The sequence below is a fragment of the Phyllostomus discolor genome, chromosome 4 (assembly GCF_004126475.2).
Source record: "Phyllostomus discolor isolate MPI-MPIP mPhyDis1 chromosome 4, mPhyDis1.pri.v3, whole genome shotgun sequence".
Classification (NCBI taxonomy): Eukaryota; Metazoa; Chordata; class Mammalia; order Chiroptera; family Phyllostomidae; genus Phyllostomus; species Phyllostomus discolor.
Genome location: NC_040906.2, coordinates 5,469,724 through 5,483,461, shown reverse-complemented (window position 1 = coordinate 5,483,461; position 13,738 = coordinate 5,469,724). Strand labels below are relative to the sequence as shown.

The 13,738-nt window shown below is 51.8% G+C and overlaps 1 protein-coding gene across 1 annotated transcript; it reads left to right on the top strand.

Annotated features, from left to right (window-relative positions):
* The first annotated feature begins 9,892 nt into the window (after nucleotides 1–9,892).
* On the top strand, nucleotides 9,893–10,227 carry LOC114494143 (40S ribosomal protein S27-like). Its single transcript, XM_028509034.2, has one exon. It carries the CDS (start codon nucleotides 9,893–9,895, stop codon nucleotides 10,214–10,216), a length of 324 nt encoding a protein of 107 aa, XP_028364835.1. The 3' UTR covers nucleotides 10,217–10,227.
* The last annotated feature ends 3,511 nt before the right edge of the window (nucleotides 10,228–13,738 follow it).

Sequence of the window (13,738 nt, the reverse complement as noted above, 5' to 3'; positions counted from 1 at the left end):
CTGGCCCAGCGGGAGTCCCACTGAAGAGGGACTAAACAGGCCAAGGACAGAGACTAAGGTCAAGGCCTAGAGAGCCAGTTAGGTCAAGGTGAGAATCCTTGTCAGTTTATTCATGAAATTTGCCATAAGAAAAATTTTTTGTCTTCCAGCAGCTCTCCATCTCAGAGCAAAAGCTGGGTCCTCACCAGGCCCCCTTCCCTCTCCGTGTTTCCGGTGCTGCTGGCCTCCTCCACTCCAGCCGGAGAGACCTCCCTGCTGTTTCTGGCCAGGGCCAGGTGCCCTCCTGTTGTGCACGTCTGTTTGCAATACAGTCTTTCCTCTAAGTCCGCCGGGCAACTGCTCGGTTCGCTCCCTGCTGAGCAGCCTGGCGCCAAGGAGTAGACCAGAGTCACACACAGTAACTACGCTGTTCACTGAGCGTTTATTGAATGCAGGGTCACTCAAACTAGAATATCAATGTACATTACTATCCTACTCACACGCTAACAACCTAAGAGGAATGTAACACACACACACAGCAATCAGCAGGGGATAAGGAGCCCGAGTCCCAGGGTCTCCGTCTGCAGGTCCGGGGGTCAGCACGGTGGGCACGGGAGTTGTCAGCATCTTTCAAGGAAGGACCTCCAGAGCCAGGTGGGCAGCAGGGCAGACAAAGACCTCAGTCCAGCAGGGCAGAGCCTCTGGCGGCTGATGCCAAGGGAGGTTGGCGTGGCGGGGAGCTGCACTCTGGTGTGCGGAGGTTGGCTGTCTGCAGTGGTCTGGAGCCTGCCTCAGGTATACCCCAAGAGTAGTGTACTCCACCCTTCTAGGTCTCTTAATAGGTGTCTTGGCACCCCTGATGGCGAGTGGGGAATTTCCCCAGGAGCCTATCCATGGGTGGTCCCACTCTGCAGACATGGCTACTCTGGTCACATGTGCAGGTATCTTCGGTGTGTCTCCTTGCCAGGTGTGTCTGCTCTGACTTCGGTAGTTTTCTTCTTGAACCAAAGTGTCATGGCGGACTGGCAGCCATCTTGATTGACATGAGTGACTCCATTGTGCTTTACATACTTTATGCTATCCTGAGCAGACCAATACCATTTTATTGGTCCTGCTCTCCATACCTCCCCACTAGGCATCTGGGCTGGCCAGGGCCGCATCTGGCGCTCTTCCCCACTTCACACAGGGCTGCTTTAAGCTGATGGAACTTGAGGCACAGCAGGTACAGGAAGGACTCTGTGCCCTTCCCTTGAAGCAGGTCGCAAGACCCTCACGTGAGAGGCACCCCCAGCCCCACCCTGCCAGCATCCAGAGGAAAGGAGTACCCTGATGTCCTGCCACGTTGTCCCACAGCTTCCCCATCATCAGCAAACTAGCGTCAAAATGCTCCGGGTTGACAGCTTCTTCAGGTCCTCAGTTTCTTTGTGAAGGCCCCCATGTCCCATAAAGCTTATTTCAAATAAGTCAGCATGATTTCTCTCCTATTAATCTGCCTTTTATTGTAGAAGCGCCAGTTGAGAACTTAGAAGGGTGGAAGGAAAAGTTACCTTTTCTCCCCTACATTGACCTTCAACTCTTGGTTCAAATGTTCTTTTCTTAATAACGTTCACCCTGACCACCCTGCTTCACCCGCTCACCCCGCACACTTCTGTCCCCCATGGCCCTCGGTGTCTGCTACGTGCTGTAAAGTTTACTTCCTGCTCATGGTGAGTATTTATTTGCCTGTCTCGCTCCTCTAGCCCGTGAGCTCCACCGGCCAGGGATCTCTTGAATGTATTGTTTACTCAGATATCACCAACTCCTAGTACAGTGCCCGGCAGATAGAGGGAGGTCAATAATACTTTGCTTGGATTGGAAAAAAGGAAGAGAGGGACAGAAGGAGAGAGGGGGGAAGGGAAGAAAAGACAGAAAGAGAAAAAAAGGTGGGGTATAGAGTAACATTTTTCAGGGGGAAGGAGGCCACATAAGGAGGCATTTTCTTCTGCTAGGTGGTTGTCCGTTGGATTACCTTATTTGCCTACTGAACATCAAAACTCAAGGGCAACTTCTCGGTCCAGTACGTAGGCTGGTCTTAGAATAAACGCACCTGAAATGATGGCCCGTGCATGCAGCACCCCCCAGGGGCCTCCTGAGGGTGCACGTCCGGACCCTCAGCTCGGGTCCCAGGTGCACGCTGGGACTCTGCAGCAAGGATGGCGCTGCAGCCCCCACGGGCCCCCGCTGAAGCGAGACGGGATGGGAAAGGGGTCTGCACGCGGGGCTGAATCCCACACCAGAAACAAGCAGCCAGGCCTCACCCCTGCCAACGCCGCCCCTGGGGCTCCGAAGGAGTTCAGAGCAGGTCCCCCCAAGACGGGCCACTTCGGCACGTAGGTTCTCCCGAGCTGCAGGCTGATGGGCCCTGCGGGTTCCCCAGAAACACTTCTCCCTGAATGAGCTTAAAGTGGGGCCCTGTCCACCATCACAGTTGTTACCAGAGATAGCTTTTTATAACCTTTTCATAAAGCAAAGCAAACTTCTAATTACCGAACATCCGCCCGTCTTATTGTCCGTTGAATGACCTTCCTCCTTTGAATGGCCTTCCTGCCCTCTGACTCTCCAGGCGCCTGACCTCATCCCTTGCTCAGAAGGTCATACACACCTCGTTTTCCCTTTCTGTCTCTGAGCCTCCCAGCTCGGTGGGGTCTCTGATTCTCACGTAGGTGGGCTTCCCAAATGTACGTATGTAATTAAATGTGGTCATTTGCTCTTGTTCATCTGTCTCAGGTCTATCTGATTTTTAGACCAGCCAGAAGAACCTAGAAGAGTAGAGGAAGTTCCTTCCTCCCCCATGGTACTCTGCCCCTTCCCACAAGACCACATCCTTGAGACAAGAGGAGGCAGCAGGCCATAGAACAGTGGCCCTTGGTACCGGGAAACAAGATGCATGTTTACCTCATGCAAACCAGCTCCCTGGAAACCTGCAGGAGCGACTCAACACACGCATCCCAGAATCCTCCCTGGCTCTTGGCACATGTGCCTTCTCCCACCCCCTCAGCCACAGCTCCCACCCCCTCAGCCCTCCGACGAGGGGGCCGGAATGCAATGTGCCTCCTTTCCCTCCCTCCTGTACTGTTCACACGGAGCAGCGAACACAGAAAGACTTCATTCACAGGCTCCATCGCTAGGCTCTCTATTGAAAGCTTTCTGAAAATGCAAATTCCTCTGAAGTGGATTCTTGTCAAAGGCTTTCAAGTTGCCTACTCCCACCGAGAGCAGTGAAGCAGACCAAGACTTCCCTGGGCTGGAGGCTCCTTAAAAATAATATTTACATTTAAAGGAGAAACTCTGAGCTAGCCAGAAAGCAGAACTTGCTGCTGCAAAGTCAGGCTTGACAACTGCAAGGTGGGAACGCAGTTTCTAGGGCCTCACTTCCTGGGAGTGTGCCTGTGGGAAGCCCCCATTTTTGCTGTCTGTGCCCCACCCCAACCTTGGCCTTGCCCCCTTCCATCTTTCATTCGGTATGGCCCTGAGCTGGTGCTTACGTGAGGCCTGAATGCCAGGGGCCCCAACAAGACAGACGTGCTGCCCACCAGACCCTCGAATCCAGCAAAATGCACAAGCCACTCCAAGAACCAAGCCCCCCCTCTCCAGGGCCCTGGTCTGCCTGCCCCCTCACCCCACAGGACTAGGAGGTTCTAGTCCCAGTCCCTCCCCAGAGAAGTGCCCCCCCCCCTTTGGGATAACTTGTTCATAAGCATTGGGCATTTTAAGCCTTGTCCCCACACACCCCTTCCCACACCGCCCCCAGCCCCCACCTTGGCTATTCAAAGCCTAGGCCCTTTCCACCTTCAGCCAGGTTTCCTGGGGTGCCCCTCCCTCCCCCAGAGGCTCTCCCTGGAGGAGAAGGGGTACCCTCCCCTCCCTCAGGCGGCAGATGAGACCCAAGCTGAGATTACTGAAGACAGGATTCCTCTCCTCTCATTAAGCTTTACACCCCCAACCCAGAGATCACTCGGTTAAAATGGACATTTTTTCCTTGATTACACAGGATTCGATAATATACCGTTGTCACCTGCTCTTTTCACTTCTCACAGACATCTTTCCATGCAGTATCCTACTCTAAACAGCCGTGTGATGTCCCATCACGTTTCACGACGGATCAGATGAGACCGTGGGGCTCACTGCCCTGCTGACGCACAGCCCTGCCCAGTGAATGCCGGCTGTGACTCGAGCCAGACTCATTCCCGGGGCAGAGGGAAGCTGGCTGCATCAGGCCGGCATGGACAGTGAGGGAAACCGTGACTCCCCAGCACCTGCACAGTCTGCAGACAGAGCCTGCTCTGCAGTGCGCTTGCTCCAAAGGTCTCATCTCTTTCTTTCTCCCCACTCACCTTGTGTGAAGTCAGCTTCGTACAGAGACTGACTCTCCCTGTGGTTGTATGAAGACCATCAACAGCACCCAGGGCTTTGCAGGGTGGCAAAATAAGCCACTCCAAAATATGCCACTGCGGCATAAGGACTATTTTTTTAAAGATTTTATTTATTTATTTTTGGAGAGAAACATCAATGTGGAGAGAGAGGCATTGATGGGTTGCCTCTCAAATACTCACCAATCTAAGACTGAACCTGCAACCCAGGGTAACCTGCATGTGCTCTGACCGGGAATCGAACCGGCGACACCTCACTTTACAGGACAACGCCCAACCAGCTGAGCCACACCAGTCAGGCTTGGCATAAGGATTATTTTGATCTAAAAAGCACTTAAAACACAAAAACATTACCCAGGAGCAGCTGAAGTCACTGAGCTAGCAGAAAGATTATGGGCAACTTGGGACCATTTTTCTATGTTGGTGCGTCTGAGGATGGTATCAGAGCATCTTGAAGTCATAGGACCCGTGCACGGTCTGCATGTGTAAGGCTGTGCACAGGAATGCTTTTCATAATTGCACAAAAGTTCATAACATTAGGGCTCTTTTTAAATTAAAGTGTGGTTAATCATAGACATACTCGGTCATAGACATAAAACACTACTCGGTTTTTTGAAATGACAACGTGAGTCCATAGGTGTTGACACCAAAGGTTATCCAGACTCCACGGTCCGGGGGAAAAGCAGACGTCAGAACCACGGGCACTGCGTGACCCGGTTTGTACGAGTGTGCCACGGGCTGTGAGATCCGTAGCGGGGCGAGACTGTGTCTAGTTCGTGTCCATGTAAGAACGTCAATGCCTATAAGGAATTTTCACAAGACTTGACTTGAGCCAAACAGAGGATTCACCTAGAAGAAGATCTCAGCAGACTGGGAAAAAAAAAAGCTTCCTTAGAATGACAGTTTGCAGCTTGTTTTATGTACTTGGAATTGAGGGACGGAAGCTGAGGAAGAGTCCGTGAAGGTGGGAGAAAGCACGGCAGGAACTGGACAGTTAAAATTACGTGTTCTCTTGGGGGTGGTTTTACCTGAGGCGTCTACACAGAGGCCTTCCGAAGAAAGGTGTGTTGAACTAGAGGCACAGAAGCAACGGGCAGGCCCTGCTCACAGCAGAGATAAGCCTTTTGCTAAAGAAGTTATACGCCTGGGGTGTGACTACCCCCCAACCTGCTCAGTTAGGAAGTTGCCCAGTGGGGTGACTTTCCAGAGAACCCCCTCTTCGTCCACGTTTGGAACGCTGCTGCTGCGCTCCAGGACGCAAAACGGCGCTTTACACGTATCGGACTCTCGATACATATCGGTTAGGTGCAACAAGCTCTGTTAAAAACCTGGAAGGCTAACCCCCTCGTTGCTAATAAGAAGCTGGACAATAGGTTTTTTTTCTTTTTTATTGTTTTGTTTTCTGTTTGTTTGTTTGTTTTGTGATTATTTGTTCATTCATTGTGCTGTGCACTTTATTTATTTATTTATTTGTTTGTTTGTTTATTTATTTTTAGAGAGGGAAGGTGGGGGGAGAGAGAGAGAAAGAAACGTCAATGTGTGGTTGCTGGGGGCCGTGGCCTGCAACCCAGGCATGTGCCCTGACTGGGAATCGAACCTGCAATGCTTTGGTTTGCAGGCCGGCACTAAATCCACTGAGCTATGCCAGCCAGGGCTGTTTTTTTTTTCTGTAAGAAACGTGCTGAGAAGAGGATTGTGATTGCTGCCTTTAGAATCACACCATGATGAATACATAAATTCTCCTGTGGACGAACTCTGCATCCGTAGGTCCCTGGCATGTCTGCTGGTGGCCTAGGGAGCTGGAGGCCAGTGCGGGCTCTTCTGAGCTTCACCCACAGCCAACTGGTCTTTGCAAGTTTGCCTCTGAGACAAAAGAGTGACTTTTTGATGTTGAGCTGTCCTAGATCCATGCCCAAAGAGAGAGGGGGGAAAAAAGAAAGAAAATTTAAAGACTTGAAGTTCTTAGAATTCTTCAAGGATTATAAAACTACATAAGCCCATGAATCTCTGAATCCCATTCCACCCTCCAGAGAGTAAGAAGTTCCTAATTACCATACAGTTATCGTGTTAACGTCAGATGGAAGAAGAGTTTTGAAAGAATGCAAGTAGAAGACAATTCTTTCTACCACGAAAACCACAGAAGTGGTGACAAAATGACTGTTGTCAAAGACAGAAATGAAAACTTCAAGCTGAATAAAATCTCTGAGCTTCCAAGATTAGACAATAACACAGAGTTCAGTATTAGAGTTCAAGGGAAAACATAACATTTAAAATATTTTATGTGCACCTTCATTTCTATCTTGCCCTGACTAAGAAAATTAAAAAATAAATTTAAGCTTGCTTACAAAATATGTCAATAAAACATTTTATTTAAAAATTGTATAGGACACCTTAAACTAATATCACATTAATTGAAAAATAATTATTTTAAAATACACAGAGGACACTAAGAAGAAGAGAAAATCAGATTAGGAGAAATGTGAAGCCAGGAGTATGACTAATATACAAAATGATGGCACTGCAAGTCCTCTGTACTCGCTAGGTATGGGCCACAATCCGACTCTGAGCTTCCTGGTGGCCCATGCAAAAAAAGAAACAAGACCAGCTGCATTACTCACAATGGCCATTAGATAAAAAACAAATCGGGTGTTTCATTCCAACACCCGAAAGGAATTTCTCCCATGTGTTTTCATCCAGACTGCCCATGTAATACAGTGAACAAGGCCCTAAAAACATCCTCATAGTAAATAAAACAATGGGTGTCATGGTGTTGGTGCTGACAGCCTCCCCTATTGAAGTCAATGGCGTGACTCAGTGTGGGTTCAAACCAAACGGTCCTACCAGGGGCGGAAAGCATGGGACTGCCCAAGATGTAGTTAGTATTCATTCCCCAGGTAAACCTAACAAGGACTAGAGCGCTCGTGCATCAATCGCTGGGTGACTGCCATTCACGCAAGTCTCCCCAAGTGTTTCTGAATTCAACCAAATCTCTGCTAAAGACCAAACGAGCATGAGCTCGAGGTTGTAGCTCTGGGCTGATAAGGGCCCAGCATGTTCTGTTGCTGGCAAAGTGCAGGCCCCTGTGTTCGAGCAGGAAGCTGAGCTGGGAGCAGTCTTCAGAAAGTCAGGAAGAGAGACCACCCAGGCAGGCCCCAGGCAGGCCCAGGCAGGCCACCCGGGCAGGCCATGTCAGGTGCATCTGCACACAAAAATGACCCAAATTCTTAGGCTAGCGTTCCTGACCTTTTCCAGACCCCAAAGCCATGTTTCATGCTCCTCCCAAACGTGTAATAATGATAACTTCGGAACTGGTTGGTTGAAAAATATACAAAAGATGGGCTGCTTTTAAAAAATTACATCTGTAGCCCTGGCTGGTGTGGCTCAGTGGATTGAGCGCCGGCCTGCGAACCAAAGGATTGCGGATCTAATTCCGTCAGGGCACATACCTGGGTTGAAGTCTGGGTCTCTGGCCAGTGCAGAAGAAGTGTAGGGAGAAAATGCACAGCAGGCAACTCCTCCATTTTGCTTCCAGGCTCTGTGCTGGATGGACCTTGGCCACCCCACTGTCCTACAGGACATCCAGGTGCATGTCCACTGCGGTGATGATACCGTGCCTAGGCTTGGTGCGGTGCCTCGGATGCTCTAATAGAACACAGGTCCCCTGAGTTTGCCCGAGTACTGTTAACAATGCACAGAAAGATATTGATTGTCTCGGCCTTTTCCTCGTGATGACAATATGGCTGCCACAGCCCTGAATAGCAAGTCCATACAACAGAATCTCAAGCAAGAAGGAAGATGATGGGCAAACAAGGCTATTCACCCTCCACAGTCAGGGAAGAAATTTCTCCCAGAAGTCTCCCCAGGGGACTTCCTCTTGTGCGGGATTGGCTGGACTTGAGTCACATGCCCACCCCAGGACCAATCACCGGTAACGAGGAACGGGAGTGTCACAGGTGGTTTCATCTACTTGTGGTTAGTTAGCCCCTGAGGCTAGGCCCTTTGCTGCTGTCACGAAATCTGGGCTCAGTAAGCGTGACAGTGAGCAGGAAACCAACAGTGTCTGTCATAGCTAGTACCCCCGTCCCATCACTGTCTAATGTGGAAAACCAACGTAAGCCAAGTCGTCAAGAAAGCCATGGAGATCCACTTTGCAAAGGAATGATGACAGCATCCCTTCTAGAAATTTAACCTAAAATTAATTAAAACTAAATAAAAATTTAAGTCTAGTTCCTTAGTCACACTAGCCCATTTCAAGTGCTCAACAGCGACACATGGTTACTGCACTGGACAGGGACGTCTCCATCAGCACAGGAGGGTCCACTGGTGAGCCTGCTTCTCCAGCGGCCTCTGCCAGTGAGCGAAGACAGGCTTCCCCTAAAGCTAGGAGGTGAAGGCTTCACTGTCCCCCGATGCCAGGCCACCGTCACAGGCCTTCACTCAGCACAACAGGAGGCTGGCAAGCTGAGCAGCCTGCAAGCCAGTGACCACAGGAGCCTTCCCACCTGCCAGGGTCCCCTTGAAGGCACAGGTCTGGGCATGAAACCCCTTTCCAAGCTCTCACTGCACCCATTCCGACTGAGTCCTTGATTCATCTCTCTCAGCCAGAGAGGTGCTGGCGGGGAGGTGGACTGGGCAGGTGATGTTATCAGAAGGTTAATATTGAATATACCAGGCACCTTGCATGTAGTGATCATGAAGTCACCCACTGCCCATAACCCCAAAATATGCTCACTTAGCCAGGGACTAAGGGCTTGTGAATGTGCACACAAAGAGACGTGCAGGCGTGAGGGCAGGGAGCCACAGTGAGCGCTGGCCCTCAGGTGCATGCTACAGGCACAGCTGACCTTGTATTTCATCATCTGTAAAGGGGGGTTTGTTCTGAGCCTTGGCGGAGCAACGGGGACGCCTCCCACGGTGACCACCCTTTGGTCCCCTCTGACCTCGAGGGGCCTGACTGGTAAGGGTGCCTGGTTGGGTGATGTTGGTGCTTTCCTATCCATGGGGAGGTAGCGTCCCCACTCAGCTCTTGGAGATCACGGTCACTTCCTGGCCACCCTGGGCCAGCGCCATGCTCCTGAGAGGCTGGAGCCTGGGAGGGCTGCGTAGGCTCTGACTTGCTCGGACCAGGCAGAAGTTAAAGGAGAACCACGTGGAGTGGCTTCAAGGTCACCACCATACGCCCTCACAGCACGGGTCAGCTGCCGATCCCCTCCCTGCTCTGCGGAGACTCAGATGCTGCCAGATCCCCAGGAAGCCACCTTGAGGCCATGGGCGGGGTGGCAGGTACCGACACCCTTTCCGAGTTTGCCTGCTGAGGCTGCGTTTTGCCAACATCACCTCGGGCTGAAGGTGTGGATATGCCGTTCCTGCTCGGGAGAGCCTGTCGCTACTCCTGGGTCCGAGCAGAGCTGGTCCGCCACGTTGCACATGGGCTCTTGCAGCGGTTCCTCCTGGGGCCTCTGCCAGGTGCCCCTCGATGGGTGGGAGGGGTGGGCTGGGGTAGGATGTCTCGGGCACAATGTGAGTATAGGTGTCTGCTGCTGGAGGATTGCCCCCTGCTTTTCCGGCGGTGGCGGCCTCTCACAAAGGATCTCCTTCGTCCCTCCCCAGAAGAGGAGAAGAGGAAACACGAGAAGAGGCACCTGGTGCAGAGCCCCAGTTCCTACTTCGTGGGTGTGAAACGCCCAGGATGCTATAAAACCACCACGGTCTTTAGCCGTACACCAAGGGTAGTTTTGTGTGCTGGCTGCTCCACTGGCCTCTGTCAGCCTGCAGGAGGAGAAGCAAGGCCTGCAGAAGGATGCCCCTTCAGAAGGAGGCAGCACTAACAGTACCCTGAATCAAGGTGGGTAGGGAACCATCCCAATAAACACATTTTGGATACAAAAAAAAAGGATTGCCCCTGCCCCCCAACTCCCTTGGCCAGGACAGATGTGCCCTGGGGGGGCCTACCTACCCCTCCTCCTAACACCAGGCATTGGTACAGTAGGGGCAGGAGCCAGGACCTGTGGTTCCCAGCATTTCCTCCCAGCGTGCTTAACAAACCTTCATCAGACCCCTAAAGTTCAGGTAAAACTGACACACTTGACCCCCCCCCCCATGAACACCAGCTGTCACAGGGATTAACATTCACAGCGCCCCAAAGGGAGCCAGCCCTGGCCAGGTAGATGGGTAGATGATGAAGGGGGGCAGAATGCCCCACCCGAAAATGTGACCTTTTGGTGTGTGGACTATTTTGAGCTGAAGGCCTTCAAGACCTAGCAGGCTGGTAGGAGGTGCGGGGGGGGGGCTACTTTTTACCTCCTCCTTAAGCTGCCTGAAAGAATTTAGACAGGGGGCGCGTTATCAGCAAGACAGCCACGAAGAGATAGCATTCTTTCATCGGAAACAAATCCGCACGGCGGGAGCGGGAGGGGGAGAGGAGGGTTGAAGGAAGAAGGAGAAAGACAGAGAGGCAAGCGGAGAACGGAGATGCCAGCAACTAGACCCAGACTCGTCCCTGTTTTCCGAGTCAGCACTTCTCTGCCATTCTTCCTACCAAGTTCTGCTTGAGCGAACACGAGAAGCAGATTGCTTCAGAAACCCTAGTTGCACGTCTTGTACCTTGTGCTGTGGGGGGGAAGGAGGGAGAGAACGGGGCTCCAGGGAGGCAGCCAGAGAGCAGACCCCAGGCCTCCCCACGGGCGCAGAGTACGGCGAAGGTGCAGGCCTTCCTGCTGCCCAGAAGAGCTCCCAGCAAAGAGTCCGGCTCTGGTTTTGCTGCACCAGGTTCTGTGCTGAAACAGATACTTTTTAATCTACACAAATGTGGGCAAGTTCTTCGTGCCTCCTTTTTATCATCTGAAGACGGGGATAAGAAGGGATGGGATTTATCTCGTGGGGCGGCTGAGAACACGTGCAGAGTGCTTAGCTCGTGTTAGATGCGCAGTGAGAAAAGATCACTGAAACCCGTGGGTCCTTGTCCGAGATTTCTCCGTCCGTCCGTGCGAACACTGAGACGTTTACGAGCACTGAACACGTCTTTGCCCGCCTCCTTCACCGGCGGCTGCGTTTCCCCACGGCTCTCAGCACAGGGGCTGCTGCACAGCAGGCATGGACACCGTTGTTGAGGGGGTGGGTGAGGAGACCCCTCTCTCCTTCCCTCTTCCCGGCCATTCATCCGTCTCTTCCTCCATCTTCCTTCCCCACGTCCTTCCTTCCATCCTAGAAAGGCAGTCAAGGATAGCAGCTTAACTCTAAGGTTTTGTTTTCAACTGTGCTAAACTATGTGACGTCATCTAAACTTACCACCCGAACCACTTCAAGCGGACAGTTCAGCGGCACTAGGTACACTCACACTGTTGTGCAACCATCCCCGCCAGCCACCTCCGGAGCTTTCGCATCTCCCCGAGCAGGAACTCTGTGCCCACTGAGCAATAACTCCCTGTTCTCCCCTCTCCCGGACCCGAACAGCCACGGGTCCGTGCTCCGCCTCTCTGAATCCGGCTACTCTAGCTACCTGGTGCAAGTGGAATCGTACAGCGTGTGTCCTTTGTGTGCCTTAGCCCACGGGGTTTGGCATCACAAACTCTGTGTGAGCCTCCACTTCCTCATCGGTAAAATGACTATAATAATAGTACCTGTGCCATAGGGTTGTCGTAGGGTTTAGATGAGATTTAAAAAAAAAGACATCCAGCCCTGGCTGGCGTAGCTCAGTGGATTGAGCGCGGGCTGGGAACCAAAGTGTCCCAGGTTCGATTCCCAGCCAGGGCACATTCCTGGGTTGCAGGCCATAACCCCCAGCAACTGCACATGGATGTTTCTCTCTCCCTCTCCCTCCCTCCCTCCCTCCCTCCCCTCTTTAAAAAATAAAATAAAATAAAATCTTAAAAAAAACCATTAAAAATAAAATAAAAATAAAAATAAAGACATCCCAGTTTCACTTTTTATCTTTATTGAAAACCAGAGAAATCACAAAAAACCGACTTGTCTTACAGTATTTTCTAGGGCATGGACAGAGAGAAGGGGAGTTCTTGGGATATGGCCTGTTTTTTTTTTTAAACGTCTTTGTAGTTTCCTGTTTATTTAGTGCCTGAACCTTTGCCATGTAAATAATGCAGGCAGAGATAAACCTCCCTGGCCCTGGACTCTGACCTTTGCTCAACACCCGCCCCCTGTCCTATCCGTCCTCAATCCCAGCACTGGAAAGTCTGGAATCACTGACCTGCACATCAGAGCCAGAAAAGAAAGAGATGGAGCAGGTGGGTTTTTGACAAGGCTCGTGAGAGAGGACAAAAGTGACAGCAGCTCTGAAAGTTCTTCCCCCGTTAGCTGCTCTGTCTTCCTCTCTTCCTCCAAGAGGTGACCTCGATGGGGTCAAGCCCCTTTCCATTCACTTCACAGGACCCCCACCAGCTCTGTCAGCCCTGAACGAATGGCCACCCAGCCTGTGCGTGGCTGGCCCTGCCTTAGGCAAGCGCCCAGCGAGTTAATCCTCCTCCTCACTGTGGCCGAGCACACCCACCGCATCCACCTGCCGCCCCGTGGCAGCTCTTCCTCCGCCTGCGGTTCCAAGGAGAGGCTCTGGGTGGTGAAACTCCACATCCTTTAAATGCCCGATAGTTCAGCTGGAAATCAAAACCCAAGTTCAAAAAAGGTGTTTCTCTTCGATTCTTTGAACATATTATTCAATTCTTTTCTGAAGTCCGGTGTTGCTGTTAAGAGATCTCAAGTCCGTCTGATATTTTTTGTGTTCCTTCCTCGGCCCCTGCCAGCCAGCTGCCGCGAATGCAGACGTGACCCTCAGTAAATACGGGCTGAGTGGCTGAGTCATTGAGCGGCAGCTGGAGCACAGCCTCGATGCCAACTCAGGGCCTCTCGCTTCAACGCTCGGGCTTTTCCCACCCAAGCGTCTGCATCTCCGTCCTGGGCAAAGCCAGTACATAAAATGGCAAGAGGCCATATCCACCAGACCCCAACAAGCATACGGGGTCCTTCCCCCAAACACTGGCTAAAGCAACGGCTAGATGGTCAGACTTCGGGCAGGGCTCCTTGTGCACCTTGGAATCCTCACTGCTTGCACCCAGTGGGTGCTCACACAAGGGTTGTTTTATTGGGATGGACATACAAACTCTCCAAGAAGAGATGGTTCAGCACAGTTTCAGGGGGCAGGACACAGGGTAGCCAGAAGAGCAGATTGGGGGTGACATGCTAAAGGTGAGAGCTGAGTGCTCACAGGTTCTTGGCCTAAAGGGCCTTCGGTCTACAGCGTCCAACGGAGAGGAAGCAGAGAGTCTAGGCCATCGCTGTCCAAGGGCGCAGCCACGGACCACATGCCGCTATGTACACGTAATTTAAATAAAACTTAAAGC